Source organism: Oryctolagus cuniculus, chromosome 4 (assembly GCF_051225735.1).
Source record: "Oryctolagus cuniculus isolate XC-2025 breed Fujian yellow rabbit chromosome 4, ASM5122573v1, whole genome shotgun sequence".
Taxonomy (NCBI): Eukaryota; Metazoa; Chordata; class Mammalia; order Lagomorpha; family Leporidae; genus Oryctolagus; species Oryctolagus cuniculus.
Genome location: NC_142870.1, coordinates 19,843,922 through 19,867,497, shown reverse-complemented (window position 1 = coordinate 19,867,497; position 23,576 = coordinate 19,843,922). Strand labels below are relative to the sequence as shown.

Below are 23,576 nucleotides of genomic sequence, written 5' to 3'. Positions count from 1 at the left end.
TCTATTTAATCCCACAGCTGCTCTCCTGGTCTCCACCATGGTGATGGTGTGTACCTGACTCCTGCCCTCACTGTATATCTCACCAGACTTTCAGGATCAAGAGATCCTGGCCAAGAAATGAAAACAAAATCACTCCGGTCCCCAGTGGATTTGGAGGAAAACTGGTCATAAAACAAACAGCTCCAGGAGGAAAGGCTGGAGAACAATGTGGGTCTTAAGAAACTGCATGAGAGGCACACACACTTATGCTGAATGAAGGTCACTATCATCTTAGCATACCAAACTGAAAATGTCGCCGTTGTTTGAACAGTTAGACATGTTTTATTGAGAATATGATTTTTCTCTTTGTTTCTATGCTCTGAGCTAATAGGTTAACTCAGTAATTAATATGCAAAATATTTTAGCAGGAGGAAAATATCTACAGTTTTGTTTCCTGCCCAGGAAATCTGACATCAGGTGAATTAAAAATGTGTGCCTATGAAAATGTCTACATGACCATTTCTCATTATGTTTTTTTAAAGGCTGTTTTAATTTATTTATTTGAAGGTGTAGTTATACATATACACACACACACACAGTGAGAGGGAGGGAGGGAAGGAGGGGGGAAAGGGAGAGGGAGAGGGAGAGGGAGAGGGAGAGGGAGAGGGAGAGGGAGAGGGAGAGGGAGAGAGAGAGAGAGAGAGAGAGAGAAAGAGAGGTATCTTTCATCAGCTAGTGCACTCCCCAAATGGCATCAGCTGGAGCTCAGCCAGGCTGAAGCCAGGAGCCTCCTCTGGGTCTCTCATGTGGGTGTAGGGACCAAAGCACTTGGGCATTCTTCCTCTGCTTTCCCAGGTGCATCAGACAGGGAGCTGGATCAGAAGTGGAGCAGACTCAAACCAGCACCCATATGGGATGCTGGCACCTCAGGCAGCAGCTTAACCTGCTATGCACAGGTCCCTGGGTTTCTTTTTTTTTTTTTTTTTTTTTTGACAGGCAGAATGGACAGAGAGAAAGGTCTTCCTTTTTTGCCATTGGTTCACCCTCCAGTAGCCGCCACGGCCGGCGCACCACGCTGATCCGATGGCAGGAGCCAGGCGCTCCCTCCTGGTCTCCCATGGGGTGCAGGGCCCAAGCACTTGGGCCATCCTCCACTGTGGCACTCCCTGGCCACAGCAGAGAGCTGGCCTGGAAGAGGGGCAACCTGGACAGAATCCGGTGCCCCAACCGGGACTAGAACCCGGTGTGCCAGCGCCACAAGGCGGAGGATTAGCCTAGTGAGCTGCAGCGCTGGCCCTGGGTTTCTTTTTTTAGGTGCATTTTTTTTTTTCTCACCTGTAAACTCCTTAAGTTGAGTAAACATACAATTGTTGTGTCTCAGGCATTTGCAAATTGTTTTTAAAGCAACTGATTCAGAATTTCTTCTGAATTTTTCACATGAATAAGACTAATATTCTTTAAAAACATAGTTTTGAGCACTGTAGAATTGGATTAAAAGTATGTTATTTTCAACAAATTTAGATCAAGTGTATTAAATTACATTTATCTGCTTATTACCATTATCCTAACAATGAATTTAAACACCTTGACACAAATAAAATGGTATAGAAATGAAAGATGCAAAATCATTAAACACCACTAGCCACATAAAAGTAGAAGGAAAGCCAAGTTAAAAAAATGTAACATTTTACATAGCAATGCAGATCTTTGTGAGTCTACTAAACCACTATCTCTCATATACTTTATGATAGGCCAATTAAATTTCAGTAAAACTTATTATAAAATAGAAAATTGTATGCACATACACACATGCACATACTTCTATATGGCTCTGCTCTTTAGTTTCACATTCAAAACAATTTTTTTATCAATATGAAGAGAATAGATTTCATGTATCCTATAGGTACGGTTCCAAGAAGACAGCCATACTTCCCTCACTGGCTGGTTTCAGGCTTTAAGCTACCTAATTACCAGAGTGGGCCTTCCAGTCTGGAGCTGTTACAGTGCATGGGAAGACTGTTGTCAGAGTCATGCTTCATTCTGCCTCCAGCAAGGCAAGTATCAAACACCTTGAAATTAATGACTGCCATGCCACAGGGCACAAAATAACAGGCCGCCATCTGTCACATCCAGGGTCAGGGCTGACACAGGCTCTCCTGACATTAAAAAGGATGCTGCATTCTTGTCCAGGAATAGGAGTCCATCCTGTTCGCCTTGGTCAAAACATAGAAATCTGCTCTAAAAGGAGGGGCCGTTACCCCCTAGTTCTTTTCCCAAACAGCTTGCTGCTATTGAGGCCTCTGACCCCAGCATGTGAGCTCATTTTCATGCACAGCAGGTCAAGCTCACAATTCACTCCCCACCCCCCCAACTATGTAAAAAGTTAAATTTGAATGATAAGCAAGAATCCTACTTGTGCATTATAGGATACCTAGAAAATGTCCATAGAGACAGGAGAATTAATAAGCTCACCTCTGCTTCTGAGCAAGCCACCTTCCTCTTATCCCTGTGCCTCCAGCAAACAGTGCAGTGCCCAGTATCTGCATGGGCCTAGCTGGACATTGGTGGAATGAACCACAGCAAATTAAATAGTGCTACTCCTAGATGCATGGTCACCAGAGGAGAAGAGCAATCATTTTATTCTGCCAAAGCAAATCACTTAACCCGAAGCAAGCAACATATAGGCTAACCACGATGAGATGGTTAAAGAGGCAACTGCTTCAGTACCTTTATCCATCTATTGAATGGAACTGCCACAAGGTTTAATATGCCTGCAAGATAGAAACTCTATCTTGAAATGTTCAATTTTCACCTGGACATAATATATAACTGCGGATATTTTAATATGCAACATATGTTCATAAAAATATTTTAAGAAACCAAATTTGAAGTATTCAAAAAATCTGAACACACTGTAATGTATAAATGTCAGTGTTCTCTTACTGATAGTGGATATGTCACATTTATGCTTTTCATAATTAGAAAAGCCAACCTGTTGGCTTACCTTTGGCATTTCTAACTAGCTGTAAATGTTGGTTCTTTCATGTCCAGAAAACAGAGGACTGCAATTATGATTTTTAGCACCACCACTGTGGTAGCTAAGGTCGATGGAGCACTTACTATCAGAAAGTGTACTGCATGTTTCCCAAGCATTACTTCATTTAATCCTCACAGGATAGGTAGATATTAGGTAGGTATTACTCATTCCCATTTCATAGGAGGAAGCAATGACAATGAAAAATGACTGGATTTCATATACATTCACACAGTCAGGACCCATCTGGTCAGTCTGTACTGTTAAATGACCTGATCACTTCCTAGGCATTATGATGCTGAGTGCTTAACTCAACAGACTGTCTCAAGTCATCCTCAAAACACACAAGGGTAACATTAACACCCACACTTCACACGTGAAAAACAAGTTCTTTAACTGGCCCACAGCCGGAAAACAATTAAAATTCCCCTCAAACAAGACAGTTGTCTGCCTTTAACAACTAAAACAAAAATGACAACAAAAAATACCTTCAAGAAATTAACTTAATACAGTAATGTCTGGAACACAAAAGTCTCCACAACAGCCTACCAGGCTCAGTATGAGGAGTTCAGAAATATTTTCTGTAAAGGCCAGATAGGAAATGTTTTCAGCTTTGCAGGCCACATAGTCTGTTTCGCAACCACTAAATTCTACCTGTACAGTAAGTAAGAAAGGCAGCCATACACAGACTACTTGTAAGCAAACATGAGGGACTGTGTCCTAAGAAAACTTTGGTTTGGTTTGCCAATCCCCTGACCAATATTATTATTTAAAAAAAAAATTCTAAAATTCCCAAAGTGTTCAGTGTGAAAAGGCAGTAAGTTGGACATACACCTATATGAAATGGAAATTCTGCTACCAAAGGACACAAAGTGGGCTAGGAAAGCACAAGTGTAATTTGGACATGAGTGTAGCAGAAAAGCCTCTGACCCATCTGAGTCCAGATTCTGACTTCACAACTTACTAGTGACATGACTGTGCCCCCCCCCCCCAAAAAAAAACCCTAGGCCTTAATTGCCTTTGCCTAAAATGAAGTAAAATTTCTTTCACAGGACAGTGTAAAAAGAATTAAAAGACAGAATTATGGCCTTAAAGAGCAAAAGGAGGGCTGATCCTGAAAACACAAAGAATATCTGCTGAATAAATGAACATACAGGGGACATCAGAGTTACTCTGGACAGGCAAAACTGACTACATTGAGTCAAAGTATATGTCACTCACTACAATATCCCCCTTTGATCAGAGTCTAGAATTCAAAGTTCAGTCAGAAACTACCCTGAAGTCCTAGGTTTATGAAGCATAATATCGTCTCGAACAGGAGAACTAGCAACAAGTATCTAAACGCACCATTATTTTAGTCATCTTGCTAAGGACTTATTCCACTAGATCAATATCCAACTCTTTCTTAATGACCAGAGACAACAACAAATGCGAAGGCACAATGGATTTGGAACAGCAAGCTCATTTTCAAGTAATACTTTTTCCCCTCTGGGATTAGCAACACAGCACAGCTGTCCCCCTCTCTGGTATTCTTGATTCTCACACAATATGGCAGAAAATCTTATAACCATGCTGAAAGGTCTTCTACTTTTCTTCTCTTTGTCTATTTCTTTCAAATTTAATGGGTTACACAAGTATTGAGTTTTTTATGAAGCACATTAAGGACTGATATTAGTAGCAATAGCTTGGTGATGAAACAATTTTCTTTGTAAATATGGTTGCAAACCACATTTTCTTTGGAGTATTGAAACATTAACGTTGAAAATGAGGTTTTAAGTCCCTGTGTCTTCCTTGTCAGTCACTTCTAACAGCCTTCAGCACAGAAACAGGTTCCTTGCAGCTAGGAGTTTGACAAAGCTCGCCATCATCTATGGCATTGCTGCTGCTCTCAGGGAAGGCTCATAACTCGACTTCCGTACCAGTAAAATGGAAGGAAAGGGCTGTAAGTGGGCGTGTTCTTTCAGGTTACCACTGAAAACCACTCTTTGTGGAAGCAGCGAGGTGTACACGAAGACACTGTGTGATATGTTGTTGTTGTTAAGCTCCCTTTCCCAGACAGGCTTCCCTCCATCATCCCGTCTGTCCATCTCAGAAGTCTTAGATGGATTCCCATGACAGCGTCTTCCATTTCTGGCATTACAACCAGGTGTTCGTTGTCAGACGATCCCTTTATTGCTCTTCCTGTCATCAACATGTTAAGATGTTTCTTTTCACCTCTATCCTTTTGATCTTTAGAAAAATCTTTTAACTATCTTTGTCTTTCCAAATAAGATACAACACACAAGCATATATACCTGTATGCTGTCTTAATATCTAATAATGCTACATGTAAAACTGAAATGCAAAAGAACTGGACTAATACAGAAAAACCAAAACAGAAAGAACTGCATTTCAGAAGACAACAAGATCATTGTTTTGGGAGAATTCTGTCTTCATCTGGAATACAGGCATGGCTGTATGTGGCATTCTCTCACTGTACTATTTGTTCACCTATCACCTCGAGAGCAGAGACAACACAAAACCTGTTCGTAATCCACTAGAATAATCTGCAGCGCACAGTAGAGCATGAATTAATATTTGATGAATTAATAATCATCCTGGTTCACACTGGAAGTTGCCAGCCTCGTACTGAAAGATTCCATTGTTTGGTCTCAACCTAATTTCCTCTAACACTCTTACGTAAGACATTTGCTCTAGCTTAAAAAGGTCACTCCTTTATCATAAACTCAAACATGCTATGTACCCGCGGCACTGAATTGTTTTGGTATTTTCTACTTCCTTTAATATAATCTACACAACACCCATTGGCAGACACACTATCAGCCAGTCCTGGTTAAAACACTTTGTCCTCAAGGGAGGATCCAGATCATTCCAGAAATTCTCTCTTACTCTCTGAAGTTCCGTGCTCTTACTTATCCCAACTCAGAAGACTGTGTATTTCTTTGGCTATATCCTATTACATTTTAACAGCAGTGAGGATTACCTAGAGCATGTACATACGTCACATGTTCTGCTCAAAATTCTTGAACTTAACATGTGTCCCAGACACTAATGTTAAATGGACATTTTCTATCACATAAACAGCCTTCTTGCTGGAAAGCACAAGAACTTCAATGCATTATAGAATACTAACCACTATAATTTGTGGTCACATATTGTTTAGGTTTCAAGATCTGTTTTTCTCTGCTGGAGAAAATCAGAGTCAACAAGTTCATTGCACTGGATCTGCCACAGTTGGTGCTCATGAGCATATAAAAATACCCTGGGAAAGGAGGCCTCAGGTATCTGACAAGCAGCAGTTCAAACAAAACATGCACATTTCTGATGTGCTGAAACGAAGAAGAAGCTGTCCTTAAGCAGGGAGCGACAAAGCTAAACAGTTCATGTTGCAGTGTATATCCTCTTTTAAAGGAATATGTAATACTATCAATGGATTTTTTTTTCCAATTCTGAGTGTTCAATTCAGAGTAGTCTCAGTTTTAAAAGCCACAAATTAAAGAAACACAGAATCTCAACTATACTGTGTTAAGTAAGAGAAGCCACACTCAAAAGACCTTGTATTATGTGATCCAACTTATACTGAATGTTCAGACAAGGGCCAATCTGTAGAGAGCCCTTAGTAAAGAGATTAGCTGTTATTTGGCTAAGGGTGAGTACAGGGGAGGTTCTTATGGAGTAATAATAATATTCTAAGATTAAATTACAGTGATGGGTAAACAATTCGACTATTTACTAAAGTCACTTAATTACATTTTGTTAAAATGAGTGAATCTTATGATATTCAAAGTATACCAAGACAAAGTTGTTTAAAAAATGTAGCAAAGGGAAGGAGATACTAACAGTGGTAATTAGGAATGTATGAAAAGCAGTGAAGACAGCCAACTTTTAAGCTCCACCACAACAATAGAGCTGAAATGACTATACAAACAGTGACAGGAAGTTAAAATTCAATAAATTTATATTTACTCAACCTAGTTCCAGAGTTACCTTTACTACTGCAAGAAACTACATACCCTTGAAGAAACTCAACAATGTACTAGTTGCTATAACATGTAGTAGTTTGATATAAATGAAATGCTTGCTTTTATTTCACGGAGATAAAAGGAAGTCTTTTGGTTAATTCACTGAGTTCACAAAATTCTTAACATTCTCGACAGAAACATTAATTCAACAGAAAAAGTCTAAGATACCAGCACTACATCAATTTCTTGAAGAAGGCACTGTCATATCCCAAATGAAACAATTTAAACCCAAGTCATCCAAGTTAAATTTCATAACACAACATAATGTGATACAAAATCTCCTTTTTTGTGAAATCTCATCACAACTACTCACTAACCTAACACTTACTCTAAACTTTCTATTGGCAAGCAACTATGACAGTAATATCCAGTCCTCACCCTCAAGTAGCTCATAATCTAGATAGTGAAGGAGGGAAGAGACACTTCTCTGTAATCACTGCCCACTGCTGGGGGGATACAAGGAGGCTGCTTAACTCAGCAAGCACCAAATGAGACTATTCCCGGCTGGGTGGAATCTTGGAGGGCAGTTAGGATTTTCCACATAGCATGCACGAGGCACAAGGAAAAAAATACTATAATTAAGAGTTCACATTAATTAATTATTGGACTGCCTGTTAAACCAAAAATAATTCAGTGAGGGTAAGACGTTTTATCATTTTGAGAAACGTTTTGTGTTGGATGGGAAGGCAGTGGTGGTAGAGTGACAGAATTTCAAACTCTAGTACGATGCTTTCCTTTTCCCCCAAGAAATTAAAAAACAAAACCAGAAACTCCAAACAAACAGTGAGATTACCTCGAACCACCTCTTCTACAGATTCCGTTGTGGTGGTGGTGGTGGCAATGCTGGTGGTCCTCTCCGTGGCTTCTTCATAGGGCTCCTCAGCCTCTTCCTCTACCTCATCATCATCTTCAACATCCTCGTCATCATTGGCTTCTTCTTCCTCAACATCAGCCACTTCCTCCTCTTCTGCTACTTCTACTACTTTGTCTTCACTATAGGAAGGAATAGAAACAACAGTGACTGAACAATCATTAATGAGCCATTCTGTAATTTGAAAGGGAACACAGCATCAAAGAAAAAACACAGACAGGGCCGGCATTGTGATGTAGCGGATTAAGCTTGCCAGGCTGGCATCCCATGTAGACACTGGTTAATGCCCCAGCTGCTCCAATTCCACTTTAGCTCCCTGCTAATGCACCTGGGAAGGCCATGGCAGAATGCCCAAGTGTTTGGGCCCCTGCCCCCATGTCAGAGACCCAGAAGAAGCTCCTGGCTCCTGGTGTCAGCCTGGCCCAGCACTAGCTGTCTTGCCATTTGGGGAGTGAACAAGCAGATGGAAGATCTCTCTGTCTCTCCCTCTGTAACTATGCCTTTCAAATAAAAAATAAATTAAAAAAGAAAAGAAAAACCACATAGAAAGCATGAAGCCAGCAGGCCTAAGCACAAATCCCCGCTCAGCGGGTCTGCAAGGATTTCCATCCTGGAGCACAGCTCTCCCTTCTTGGGGTGGTTTCAAAAGGGGAACACCATGATTCCAACTATGCAATATCTTGGAAAAGTAAAGCAATGGAGAACGTAAACAGATCAATATTTGCCAGTGGTACAGGGAGAGAAAAGGATGAGTGCATGGAACACAGTGGACTTTTAAGGCAGTGAAACTCTTCCATATGATACTACAATGGCAGACACATGTCATCATGCATTTGTCAAAACCCATGGGATGATATAACCAAGTCAACTCTAATGTAAAATATGAGCTTCAGTGAATAATAACATATCAACATTGGTTCACATGTACCATACTAAGGTGAACCATTAACAACAGGGGAAACTGTAGGGAGATATTAGGGGAAATTATTACATATTCTGCTGAAATTCTCTGTAAACCAAAACTAAATTTAATGTATTATGGGGATTACTTCTTATAATGCATCTGGTAAAACCACACAATCATTATACAAAATGTAGGTGGAAATTAGTTCAAAAACTGCTACTGAAAGCTTAAACAAGACATAGCAGAAGAAGCAGAAACTGACTTTAGTGAATCCATAATATCTCACGGTGGTCAGGGACATCTACGAAGTGATTTCGTTGAGCTCCCCACCTTGCTAATTGCTTATGTTTTGTAGAATATCAGATACTTCAATAGTAATCAAATTTCAGTGAGTATTACAATCACAGGGAAGGCTCATTAAAATGCAGATCATTAGGCACTACCCCTGGAGTTTCTGATTCAGTGGATCTGGGGCGGGGCTTGAGAATTTGCATTCAGGAGGTCAGGGGACAATATACTAGGAATCACTAAAATACGCAATATTGAGAATGATGGCAGGCGATAATGAGTAACTCACAGGAAAACTCGGATGAGGATCAGAAATACCATGGATGGCCTTGAATATTTATATGCTGATGTACAGCAGTGAGTAATAAGTCAACAAATCTCGATGGCAAAAGCAGGACATGTCTGGGACAAAATTAAAAAGGCCCGCTAGGGGGCCGGCACTGTGGCGCAGCAGATTAACGCCCTGGCCTGAAACGCCAACAACCCATATGGGTGCCGGTTCAAGACCCAGCTGCTTTACTTCCCATCCAGCTCTCTGCTATGGCCTGGGAGAGCAGTAGAAGATGGCCCAAGTCCTTGGACCCCTGCACCCACGTGGGAGACCCGGAAGAAGATCCTAGCTCCTGGCTTCAGATTGGTGCAGCTCTGGCCATTGCGGCCATCTGGGGAGTGAACCAGTGGATGGAAGAACTCACTCTCTATCTCTAACTCTCTAACTCTTTCAAATAAATAAAATAAATCTTAAAAAAAAAAAAAGGCCCACTAGGAATTCCTTATGGAAATCATGTACTCACTAGTACAAATCATTTGGAAGAAGATAAAAGTGAGAATACAAGTGTTACGTGTTGAACATCTATCATACATGTGGCTGGGCAGGAGAAAGTCCTGGACTGCATCCTGAAACCCATACTGGAGACAGAGCTGGAAGTGGTACAGGATTTCAGTGGACCAAAGCAGCTGCCACAGGCCCACTGGAGAAGGAGCACCACAGTAACAGGACTAAGAGCTGCATGTCCTCAGAAAAGAAGACAAAGTAGAGGGGAACTATGCAAGTGGACTCTGGCCAACAAGGAGAGGTTTGTTATGGGGAAAGTGAGTGGATGCTAGGGCGTTTGTGTCAGCTACCACGGCCGCTTTGGAATAGTAGACTGTGCACAGTATTGTACAGAATGAGATTTCAAACATGTTAGAGAGGAGAGCAAGATGATTCCATCCAAGGTCAATGATGACAGAAGCAGGAGAGCTCATAGCAGTTGAAAGGCATTCAAGATTCAAAGACTGACAGGACAGCCACAGGTAATTTTGCTGAAGATGAAAAGGGAAAGATGCATAAAGAGAAGAAAATACAGCACGAGAGTTAACTCAGGATGTGTTTCTTCGAAATTTTAAAATTTATTTTCATTTATTTGAAAGATAGAAAGAAAGAGAGATGGAGAAAGCTTCCATTTCTTGGTTCACTCCCCAAATGGCTGCAAAAGCCAGGATGGGGCAGTCCAAAGCCAGGAGCCTAGAACTCTATCTGGGTCTCCCATGTGGGTGGTAGGACCCAAGCATTTAGGTCATCACCTGCTGTCGCCTAAGTGTGCATTAGCAGGAAGCTGGACTGGAAGTGGAGCAACCAGGACTTGAACCAGGAACTCTAATGTGAGATGTGGGCATATGGAGCAGTGACTTAACCACTGTGCCAAATGTCCACCCCGAAGTAAGAATTTAAAAAACTTTTTAAGATGTGTATGACTCCTACAGAACACCTGATTGTGATTACATATGATGCAAACACAGGGTAAAGTACTTTTCTAAGGATTTGGCACTGTGGCATTGTATGCTAAGCTTCTGGCTGTGGTGCCAGAATGTCATAGGAGAGCCAATACGTGTCCTGACTGCTCCTCTTCCTATCCAGCTCTCTCCTATGGCCTGGGAAGGCAGTAGAAGATGGCCCCAGTGCTTGGGCGCCTGTACCCGTGTGGGAGACCCAGAAGAAGCTCCTGGCTCCTGGCTTCAGATTGGCCCAGCTCCAGTTGTTGGGGCCATTTGGAAGTGAACCAGCAGACGAAAGACCTTTCTGTCTCTCCCTCTCTGTGACTCTATTTCTCAAGTAAGTCAATAAAATCTTTTAAAAAAGAACTTTTATATAAGTTCTATAAATGTATATAGAAGACCCAACTCCCAAGTGGAACACCTTTCTTAAGATTAATTAAATATAATGCAAAGATAAACGAATGAACACAATTGAAACAGATCTGAAGTATTTGGCCAAAGAATAAACAAACTTACTAAGCAGACTGACACTTTCACGGTATGACCACTTTATGGTAACACAAGAGAAGACCCTAGCCAGTTATCATAACATTTCCATAAGACCATGAAGAAATAAGTGAGAAGATGAAAAGAAAACGTTGGAATTGAACCCGAAAGCATAAACCTTCATCTGCTTACAGACAAATGGAATGATAGATTTCTTGACTACCTGATTTTGTACAGAAAATTCTATGACTTAAAGCAACATTTCAAGACTCCTAAACTTAACAGTTGCTCAGCTGCTCCATATTTTACTCAGTATATTCTCTCTCTGAATTCTATAGAATCTCAATGCTGAAAAACAAGTAAATAAAATAAAGATGATCCAATGGATGTCATCAACTAATTTATTGTATCTAAGATCTCTTCTTTATGCAATCAAAATCATAAGCACAGTGCCACTCAGGTCTCTAATAAGTAATTCAAAAGTAAAGCCAGCAGGAAAAATGAAATCAAACTCATCTTCTCCCAGAACATTCAACTGTGCATGCGCTCTGCAGCCATGGCTGGAGTGAGAGGGTCCGGGTACATGATTCAGGCTTCCGAGAGCACTCTGTGGCCAGGTGGAATGGTGAAAGTACAACCCAGGCACCACCAGGTGCCTCTCCCAGCCTTTGTTACGACTTGCCTGTTGTTCTTAAAGCTCGGAACAGAAAACATGCTTAGGACAATGGCTGTTTAAAGCAATCTGCATTCTGGGATGCATCTAGCCATGAAGAGTGGATTATGGGCCCATAATCCATCACGGCGTCTGCCTGAGCAACTTAATGGCACAATAACAAGGAACAGAGATATGTAATAGTTCAACTGGCTGAGAAATTAAATTACTCGGCCTGAGAGAACCGGTTCTAGTTCTTATTACCATAACTTTGATTTTGCGAATGAAATTTTAGATGCCCATGAATTCAATTATCTGTTTGGACACCACTTAAAACAGCTGCACACACTTGTGTTTTTAGGATGTGGTATCTTCCCCAATAACGCCACCCATGCCAACATCTACATGCAGCTTTCATTAACAGGAGGAAACATGGAAAGTTAGAAAAAAAATTACTTTTCTACTGTCTCTTCAAATGCCAGAGAGTTCTTCTGTGATGTGGCTGACGTGAGCTAGTTTTGAAAAGCTGATCACAGTGCAAGGAAACTCAAGGGGAGAGCAGTTGACAGAAGTGTGAACTGAGCCTCATAAATTAATTCCCTTATAAAGAATCAAAAACAACTCACAATAAAATAGCAACTCAGAGACAGGGTAGAATACTCCTATTACATCTGCCAGTGTACAGTTAATGGGTTTTCAGTTTTTAAATACTCACAATGAGATGCGCTTCTACAGAATGAGAGGACTTATCTGGAAATGCTGGCCACCAAGGGTGTCCAAATGTAATAAGGTCATCACTGTGAGAAAATAAATCACTGATGATACAATTTCATGTGTCAGCCTGCAGGATTTTAATTTTGGTGAAGGATAAACTCCAGTGCAAAGGGGACTCTCCTTTTATTTCTAAGTAAAGGCTGATCTGATAGAATTCCACTTACGGAAGATGCATATACTAGTTGCAAGTCCTTTTTATTCAAGTCATGCAAAACAATTCATCAGTTGCATTCTCTAAAAAAAGCCACATGATATATTGGAAAAGGTAAAACAAGAGAGACAGGAAAAAGCTCAGTGGCTGTTTGGGCAAAGGAGGAAGATGGGTTGAAGCGGTGGAACACAGAGGGTGTAACGGGCAGTGGAAATAGCCTGCATGACCCTGTAAAGGTGCACCTTGGCAGCATCCGGCTGCCCAAAGCCATGGAACATACAACACCAAGAGTGAGCCCTAACACAAGCAAAGGAGGGGAGAGGGGAGAGGGGAGAGGGGAGAGGGAGGGAGGGAGGGAGGGAGAGGGAGGGAGGATGGATCTTCCTTCCACCTGCTGATTCATTCCCCAGATGGCCACGCTGGCCTGTGCTAGGCCAGACCAAAGCCAAGAGCTTCATCCAGATCCTCCACATGAGTGGCAGTAGCCCATGAATTTGGGCCTTTTTTTTCTGCATTTCCCAGGCCATTAGCAGTGAGCTGGATCGGAAGTAGAGTAGCCGAGGACAGGAACTGGTGCCCATATGGGATATGGGCATCAAAGGCAGCAGCTTTACCTGCTACACCACAACACTGCACCCTGCCATGATCTTTTTTTTTGACAGGCAGAGTGGACAGTGAGAGAGAGAGACAGAGAGAAAGGTCTTCCTTTGCCGTTGGTTCACCCTCCAATGGCCGCCGCGGCCAGCGCACTGTGGCCAGCGCATTGCGCTGATCCTAAGACAGGAGCCAGGTGCTTTTCCTGGTCTCCCACGGGGTGCAGGGCCCAAGCACTTGGGCCATCCTCCACTGCACTCCCTGGCCACAGCAGAGAGCTGGCCTGGAAGAGGGGCAACTGGGACAGAATCCAGCACCCCGACTGGGACTAGAACCCGGTGTGCCGGTGCCGCAACGCGGAGGATTAGCCTATAGAGCCACGGTGCCGGCACCATGATCTTTTAACCTGGAAGGTGCAGTGGCTGCATTCGCCAGGGCAAGCAGCTTCAGAAATCACTGCTGGTAAAGTAGGAAAACCAGAGGTTACAGGAAGTACCAGAGAATATGAAGGAAGGAAGCTTGTTCTGCATGGTTCCAGCGAAATGTTTCAAGACGGGGAGGGAGGAGAACTCCACGCACTTCTGCCACGCAAAGGTGCACACCTTTATGATCCCATTTGTGTAACCGAAGGAAACAGAAAAAATGACAGAACTCAGGAGTCCTTTCATAGGGGGGAACGAGCAGGAGGACGGGCCGGGAGGGGACAGGAGAGAGAATCTGCAGGGCTAGCAATGCTCTGTGCTGGTTTAGGGATCTGCTTTCTGGCTGTGTTGTTTTTGAAATTTATGGAGCAGATTTCTTGAGGTACACAGCAGGCCAGTAAAAGAAAGTGAAAAGGGAACGATTCTGCTAAAGTAATGAATGTCTTACTTTGCTTTTCACACTCACTCACACAAGCCTAGATAAGAGCCCTTTAGTCGGTAAAGTTGCATTTTTAGGACCTCCAAATGTGGAATGATTGCTCCTCCACTCCCAACCCAGCTGCACAAGGGACACATGATGGCAATATTGGTGATGGTCTTATGTATATGTATTTTCAGATCTAAGCTTCTTTAATTCTGGCCTCACCAGCTAGGCTGAATTAGTTCACTCATGCTATAAATCGATTTCATTGATTTAGATATTTTAAAAGTGAATTTTATATTTATAGAATTTAATCCATCCTAGGCTTTCATGATTGCTATAAAAGGTTTTCCTACCTTGAATGTTATAGACGTAGAATCTGCTGCCTACAGGCAGTATCATTTACAAACTGACCCCTATACATTTCTCTCCAGCATACTCCTAAGTTTCACTACTCACAGTTTCTCTCTTTTTATCCCCCTCTGTGGTTTTACAGTCCACAGCTTCATTACCTGCAGTCAACTGTGGTTCCAAAATATCAAATGCAAAATTATAGAAAGAAACAGTTCATAAGTTTTTAGTGAGTTTCATCACATTACATGCTATAGTATAGTTATCTTTAGTGATTGCTGTTACTCTATTAATCTGCCTAGATTATACATCCAATGCTGTTTGAGGGTGTTTAAAAGTTCATGGGAAATGTGTAAAGGGAAAATACCATGTAGGTTTCAAAATTTTTCGCACTAAAATAAACTTATCTTTTAATTCCATTTCCCATAAACTTTTCAAATTGCTCTTGTACACACAGGGCTAAGCATCACACAGACAGGGTTCAGTACTACCTGAAGCTCCAGGCGACTGCAGAACGTCCTGGGCTGTACCCTTGGCTTGGGGGGACTGCTGCAGTTAGTTGTCTTGATGGCATAGCTTTAGGGGGGGATATTTCCAATTTTGGGTTAAAGAAGCTCTGGAAATCGGATGGGCCACCTTTGCTCCTGACAAAGGCACAAGCGCTGGCAGCTGACACTACGTGCAAGCTACCCAACTCTGTTCCCAATTCATTTCTTCCCCCTCTTCGCCAGAGGTGGTGAGACACAAGCATCCCCCAATCCCTGCCTCCCTGTGCAGGCAAGGCCTTGTGGTTGACACCTTTGTGAATAATCAGACAGAGGGCACCTTTCACTCTAGGAGAAGCCTCTAGGAAAGCTTTTTTTTTATTATTAATATAAAGAGAATGGATATCATGTATTTCAAAGATATAATTCTAAGAAGATAACCCTACTTACCTCCCTCTCTCTTCATTTCTCCTGCCTTCCTTTCTTATTTTTTCCTTTACTGTTTTTCAGTAACATAATTTCAATGTATTTTATAAGCACAGGTTTAATTCACCACTAACCATAATGTCTACAAGTGGAAAGACCACCATTCCACAGAAATACTGACAAGGGCTATAAACAATAATCAAATCCCAAGACATCAGTTTCATTCTTATACATTTTAAAAAATATTCTATATTAACTACCACACATCAGAGAAAACATATTTGTCTTTTGAGGACTGGCTTATTTCACTAAAAGTCTTTTATTTTCTAGATCAAAAGCTTCCTACTCAGTGGCAGGGCTCTTATGTTTTCTTATCTTTTTGCCCTTCCACTTTCTTCCCACCTAAAAAGGCAACAGCCAGGGTCAACTGTGATGATGAGGAACATCAGGGTACACTATCTGATAAGGACAGTTAGGTGGACAGAGATGAAAGGGATCTTTGCATCACTGTACCAGCCCTGGCTCCCTATCAATGACTGGGTGTTCTGAGACTTGCAGCCACAGGCACGCCTTGCAGAGCGTTCAGATGTCTATCTTAGACCCCGCTTGACAACAAGACTGTAATACCAAAAGTTCATGGCTCACGCAATTAAGGGTGAGCTGTAGCTCACAAACAATCTGAAATGAGGCTACATCATTCATTATTCTTGGACACTTAATGTATCCCTCTTCTAGGACAGAGTATCAGCCCTAATTGCTATATGAGTAGACGTATTACATATTAAATGCTTCAGAAAGTCAATGGAGGAAGTGTTTCTTGCGAGCCAGAGGTGACTGAGCTGTTGGGATGCTAAAGTTGGATGTGGCAATGACACAGGAATACCCATATAATCACACATTCAGGTCTAATAAAGTTTAACTACAACAGAATTGCTGATGGGCACTGAGTTTTTACAGTGAGACAAACTCAACTGCAGAGATCAAGGATTTCTGATTATTTTTAGTCAATGGACAGGTATGAATCAAAAGGAATATGCACAGATTGGTAATGAGGCCAAAACACTAACACTGTATTAACTCATCTATCTACAGAATCCTGCCTCCCTATGCCACACACCAGTCATTCAATTGATACTATTTATTGTGTTTTTTAAAGTGCTGGGTACTATTGCAGGAACTAGGGGTATATGAACAAGTAGTACAAAGCTCTTGCTTTCCAGAAAATAGATCTATTACTGAGGAAGGCAAACTATGAGCAAAGAAATAAAAAAAAAAAATAGGAAGGTGGAAGGCATTTTGTGTAGCAGTTAAGACTCTGATCAGAGTGCCTGGGTTCAATTCCTGGTCCCACCACCAATTGCAGCTTCCTGCTTAGTGCTAGGAGGCAACAGGTGATGGCTAAAGTACTTGGGTCCCCGCTACCCACATGGGTGATATGGACTGAGTTTTGGGACCCTGGCGTTGGCCTGGCCCATCCCTGCTTGTTATGGGCATTTGGTGAGTGAACTAACATGTGGAAGATCTTTCTCCATCTGTCACTCTGCTTTTCAAAACCAAAACCAACCAATCAAGTTTTAAAAAAGGAATTAACAAAGAAAGAAGGGAGGAAAATTTAAACATTTAAAAAAGAAAGAATGAAAGGAAATGGGGTTCCTGTGCTGACAGATGAGTGAGTATAATGTGTTTGTGGAGGACAGAAAGAGCATTTCCTACAGGATGGGCATGGAAGGGCCCCGGCAAAGAGTCCTGAAAACCAAGACTCAGGGTGCTGAGTCAGACATGGAGGAAACAAGGGGAGAGGGGTGGATGGGTAAGGTGCAGGAAAGTCCAAGTACAAAGATCCCAGCATGAAGAAGAGCTGAACACATCACAGAAAACACCAGCACAGAGCCAGCAGGCTTCGTGGGCAGTGGGTTAGGGGTGGGGAGAAGTATAAAATGAGGTATGGAAGACTGACAGGCACCACATGATGCAGGAAGGCCATGTGTGTCCTGTGCAACTAGAAAGTCTCAATGAGACCCAGTTTCTGAGGATTGCTCTGGCAGTGGAGTGGAAGCGGACAGGCCAGGCTCTGCCTGGAGCTTGGGACACACTGAAAAGCAAGCAGTAGAATAGTGTAGCAGCTCGTGGTGTTTTAACAACCAAAGGGAAAAGACACTGATATATTCATCCCTATCTGTAAAATAATCAGCAAGGCACAATTTTGAATGGCTAGGAAACCTGAAAGGGTGAGAACTGCCCATATCCAAAATCCAGTAAGTTACACATGATGAACGGATCACTGATTTGGGCCTAAAGAAGGCTTGAGAGGTTAATCAAAGCTGGGGATTCAAGACTGCTTGAGACCAAGGGGAGTGGGTAGAACATGTGGCAAAGGCCCAGAAGGAGGGAAGAAAACACGGGCACATGACAGGCAATTAGCGGGCAAGAACCCAAAGCATGCTTGAGGCACAGAGGAGCAGTGGCACGGAGCTGGGGCTGGCAAACCGGTCCCTGACTTGTTCTTTTATATCCTTGATGCAGGGTCGGTTTGCATTTTTAAAGGTTATAAAAAGAAAACAGAAAAGGATATGAGAGACTGTATGTAGCCTACAATGCCTAAAACATTTAATTCTCTGGCCCTTTACAGAAAGATTGCTGACTCCAGACACAGATGATGGACTAGGCAGCAGTGGGGAGCATCTGGCCAGTGTGTTGGATAAGGCCTGTGCAATCATTTTGTCTGGCCCTGCCAAGGCAACCACAGGGAGGACTCGAAACCCAATAAATCTAGAGCAGGATAATTTTTAAGTTGATAATTTAGTATGGCCATGGATGGTGGAACAAATATCCCAATAGCCCTTGGTGGAGGGAAGGTTTCCTACCCCTGCACTGGGTGTGGCTATGTCAAGACTATGATGTGCTATGTCCTAGAACAAAGGAGGGGGCTAGCACAGTAGCGCAGCAGGTTAAAGCCCTGGCCTGAAGCGCCGGCATCCCATATGGGTGCCGGTTCTAGTCCCAGCTGCTCCTCTTCTGATGTAGCTCTCTGCTACGGCCTGGGAAAGCAGTGGAGGATGGTCCAAGTCCTTGGGCCCCTGCACCCACGTGGGAGACCCGGAAGAAGCTCCTGGCTCCTGGTTTCAGATCGGTGCAGCTCCGGCCCTTGCGGCCCACTGGGGAGTGAACCAGCAGATGGAAGACCTCTTAGCCTCTACCTCTCTCTGTAACTCTTTCAAATAAATAAAATAAACCTTAAAAAAAAAAAAAAAAAAAAAAAAGAACACAGGAGACACAATGAAGCAAAGTTCAAGTCTTCCTGGGCTCTAGCATGTCCAAGTTTTAAAACTCTAGAGCACAAACCACTGTGATCCCTGCTTCTCGCTTCCTTAAATGAGCAGAATGCAGGCTCCGTGGAGGCAGGGGCTTGTGCAGCATGGAGAGTGGGCAAAAGTGTGAACTCTGAGGCAGTCAGTCTAGACTGACTGAGTGATTGTTCAAGGGGTTTTCTTTTTCTCTTCTAATTTTGAAAGTCAGAGTTAAGGGAGGGGGATAAAAAGAGAAGTGGTAGGGGGGAGACAGAGACAGAGAGAGAGACAACTCCTTTTTTTTTTTTTTTTTTTTTTTTGACAGGCAGAGTGGACAGTGAGAGAGAGAGACAGAGAGAAAAGTATTCCTTTGCCGTTGGTTCACCCTCCAATGGCCGCTGCAGCTGGCGCACCGCACTGATCTGATGGCAGGAGCCAGGTACTTCTCCTGGTCTCCCATGGGGTGCAGGGCCCAAGTACTTAGGCCATCCTCCACTGCACTCACTCCCTGGCCACAGCAGAGAGCTGGCCTGGAAGAGGGGCAACCGGGAAAGAATCCGGCGCCCCGACCGGGACTAGAACCCGGTGTGCCGGCGCCGCTAGGCGGAGGATTAGCCTAGTGAGCCGCGGCGCCGGCCGAGATAACTTCTATCTACTAGTTTACTCCCCATATGGCTGCAATGGCCAGCACTGGGTCAGGCCAAAGCCAAGAGCCAGGATTTTCATCCAGGTCTCCCACATGAGTGGTAAGGCCCAAACTCTTGGGCCATCTTTTGCTGCTTTTCCCCAGGCCATTAGCAGGAAGCTGGATCAGAATTAGAGCTGGCAGGGCACAAACTGGCACCCATATGGGATATAGGATGCTGGCTGCTCAGGTGGCGGCTTTACCTGCCACAGCACAATACTGGTCCCAGGTTTCCTGGATTTTAAATCTCAGCTCTGTGACCTTCAGCAAGTTCCATAATCTTTTTGTGCCTTCTAAGCCTCATCTGTGAAATCACAAATTTAGAGCAGGTCCCTTAATGGTGGGGTAGAGGAGGGTCAGGAGTGACAAACAGGCTAATTTGTAAGATTTGTAAAGCACTTAACACAGCGCCTGACCCACTGCAGGTACTCAAAAGGCAAATAATGCAAAGGGATAGGCACAGTGCTTGGGCACAGTGTATTTCACGGAGTAGATGCTGGAAAAACAAGTGTTGAATGAATGAAAGAATGACTAGTATAAGAACTGAACAGCACTGAGTTATTCCTCCAGAACACCCGGAAGAAATGTATTCTGCAATATTACGTACACAGTTTGACTTCTTTATTATAAAACATAAAAGACAGTAGATATTCCTAGTAAAAATCTTAAACAAAGAATACAAAATTTCTTTACTTTCACAATAACAAAAAAATTCATGCTGTAGATTTTATTTTGAAATGTCTAGTACTACAGAGCACAATATCATTATGCTACAGAATCCAGTATTGATCTTGTGTGTTGATTTGCTATGAAGATTCTTGCCAATTCTAAGAATAAAACAAATTGTACTCACTAAATAAAGTTAGGTGTGGAAGACAATTTAAGGGAGATTATAAAAGAATAGCTTCACATAAAATCAATGTCTTTTCATATATCCTTATAAACCCTGCCCCTTTCACTTTTATAAATTTCCAAAAAATAAGACCGAAACAAGCAAAGCGATAGGAGAAGTATTAAAGCCAGGCTTCCACATAGGCTAGCAGTGCCTGGATGGATCATTTAAAAAGCAATCTTTCTTTTCCCTGTTATTTCAATACACACTCTTGGCAGGAGGAACATTTCAGTAACAGAGAAACAATCTAAATGTCCTTTGGACATAAGGCAAATCCAAGGACTGGGCAGTTTAGAGGATAGTTGGCACAGTTTTCTTCAAATAGCGTTCTTCTGAATTGTAAGAGTCAGAACTAAGCCTCTGTGCTGGTACTGGACAGCACCTGATGTCATCAAACAAGCTGTCAAGGGCGTTTCTGGGACGTGGAGACAACCTGACTACGGACTTGGATACTGCATGACATTAAAAAATTACTGTCAATTTTAGGGATGAGATAGTATCATTTGAGCTCTGTGGAAAGATGTTCTTAGATTTAAGAGACATACATGGGGTATTTGGTATGTTTATCATGTGAACTTTTCTGTAAAATATTTCAGTACCATAAAAAGCATGTTAAAAGAAGGAAAATTATACTCTGGTAAGACTTTTAAATTTGGAGTATAATTATAGTGAAAGGCTAAATTGCTTTTTAAAAGACTATCTTGGAGGCAAGAGAAGTCATATATAATCAAAAGCAGATTATTGTCCGACAGTTTTATGAACCAACCAGGATTAAAGAGAAACACCTCAGGTAATGAAAAGTTTCACAGTCATTTTTAAATTGTTGATATGTGAAACAAAATCTCTGTTAATCAGATTCTATGACAGACAACTCTGAATGAGCAAACTCCTCTCATCCAAAGATTCAGCTGTTGAGTACAGCTGACATGTACTTGAGATCTGGGAATAAACATGATTTGTAGCCACTTGATAAATACTTGAGAGCATACCAGGCAGGTTCCAAGGTCTCCTGCAGACCAGGAGGATGCTGCAGGGTATACAAAGACATTCCTATCCTCTTGGCACTTTTAATTCTATAGGAGAGGAAAACAGAAGGCAGTTGGGAAAGACGAACTGAAGAAGTATCATTGCAGCAACTGTGTGTGGCCTACTTTTCCAGAGTCTACACAAAACCAAGCCCCATCCCTAATACCTTTGAAGTAGACTTTATTAGGCCCCAGTCTCTCTCCCCGGCTTGTAGTTCTTCTGTCCTCATTGTGGTGACTACAAGTCAGCTGCTTACAAAAGATCAACTCCCTAAGTTAAGGGAGTGATACAAAGGTCAGGCTGGCGAAACAGGCCTCTGGAATGCAAGACTCAATGATCACCTCTACGGCTCACATCTCACCACTGGACTCTATTTTGAGACATTCTACAGGCACTTCAAGGCTTTGCTCACACAAAGTAATCACCAGTTTACCTGTAGACCTCAGACAAGCTGGAGGCCACTTTGCCATGACAACATTTTCAGAAGAACACACCAGCCTCCTGTCACTGACCAGTCCAAGGAAGGCCACGAACACCGTGGACCAACCCGAGGCCTGCACCCGAGCTGACCACATACTGCTCAACCCCTGCCGTGATCTCTAAGATTTACAGCCCTGAATCCTTCAGATAACCTGGGAATTGAGGTTCAACTGTCTGACTCCTTGCTCTGCACACTGCAAAAATACTCCAGCACCCTGGTGCCGGTTACTGGCTGGCTGTGCACCAGGTCAGTGTAGCCAGTTGGTATACTCTAGAAACACGATAGCATTTCCTGCAACCAGTTTTGGGGAGTTCTCTAATATATACTTGAGAACTAACAGAATGCTATAGATTGTTATGCATACAAAATGCCCACTTAGCCTTGAGAAGAGTCACAAAGGAAGGGACCAGCCTCGCTTTCTTTTAGAGACATAAAGGGGTCTGTCCCTTAGAAGAGAAGCTAGGGCTTCTGTGGGCTCCCCTGAGCTCTCATGAGAAACAAACATGTGGTTCTATGTGGGAAGCAGCAATAGCAAACTCTCCTCTTAGCACACCGCACTGCAGCAGCCCTTGGCCCGCCCGGATCCCAGGAGGAAATGGATATACCTGTTCTGCTCCTCTACTTGTCCGTAAAGGAAAAGAAACCCCACAGCTCTCGCTGCAGGGCTTATAGCCCAAGGCTTTCCTTTCCTCTTCCTTCTGAGGGTTGAGAAACCTGGGAAAGCACTTTAAACTGTTTAGTAAAAGGAAAGACAAATGTTGCCTGTTAGTCACTGAAATCTTGGGTTAGCCAGAATATTGATGGCAAGCATTTTCTGGAAAGAGATTTTCAGTTGGTTTTCCATTAGTGACCTTTTTTTCTTTTTATAACAAGCCCACTTCCTTACCATGGTAAATATATTTTTTGAAATATCTGTAGTTGATAGCTGAGAAATTTCAAGAGTCAATGTATCAAGTATAGAATATGTAAAGAACACAAAGCAATAAAAGTAATGTGGCCAAAAGTATCTTTGAGGGTAAATACCTGATAATAGCTATTTTTGTGAATTCTTTTCCCCTTGGAAAGATGGCATAGAAATAAACCCCAGTTATATAGATCCTATAGAAGGATATGGTATGATGATTAATCCCAAGCCATAATGTGTGGGTTTGGACCCTGGTGCTGCCACCTACCAGTTCTGGTGTGACTATGAGTAAGTTGCTAACCCTGCTATGTCTTGGCTTCTTCATATTTAAACACAGGATGATAACATTAATTACCTTAGGGGATCGCAGTGTACAGTTAATGTAAACAAAGCACTTGGAGCAGTTCAAGGTAAGAGCTAAATACCTATACCTATTTGCTGACAAACAGCCTATATCTCAAAGTCATATTTATAACTTTTTTCCTTTTAATACTATTGGGTTCTGAAAATAGCATAAATAAAAGTATAACTTGTTTTTAATGTGTAATGTTTTACTTGAGGTTTATTATCTCAAAAAATTTTACTAAGGCCTAGTGTTTACCACAAGGGTGGGGAACATCCAGCCTGTGGGTCCTATAAGGCCTGAGGAATCACTTTGTCTAGTGTTGCCAAGGCAATAGAAG

The 23,576-nt window shown here is 42.4% G+C and overlaps 1 protein-coding gene across 7 annotated transcripts in view; it reads right to left on the bottom strand.

The window, feature by feature from the left end:
• Positions 1–23,576, bottom strand: part of APP (amyloid beta precursor protein) — a 269,028-nt gene that overhangs the window by 116,418 nt on the left and 129,034 nt on the right. For all 7 annotated transcript variants that reach the window (XM_008266825.5, XM_008266826.5, XM_008266827.5 and 4 more), the window contains 1 exon segment: positions 7,829–8,028. In XM_008266825.5, coding sequence (XP_008265047.1) covers positions 7,829–8,028 — 200 coding nt within the window.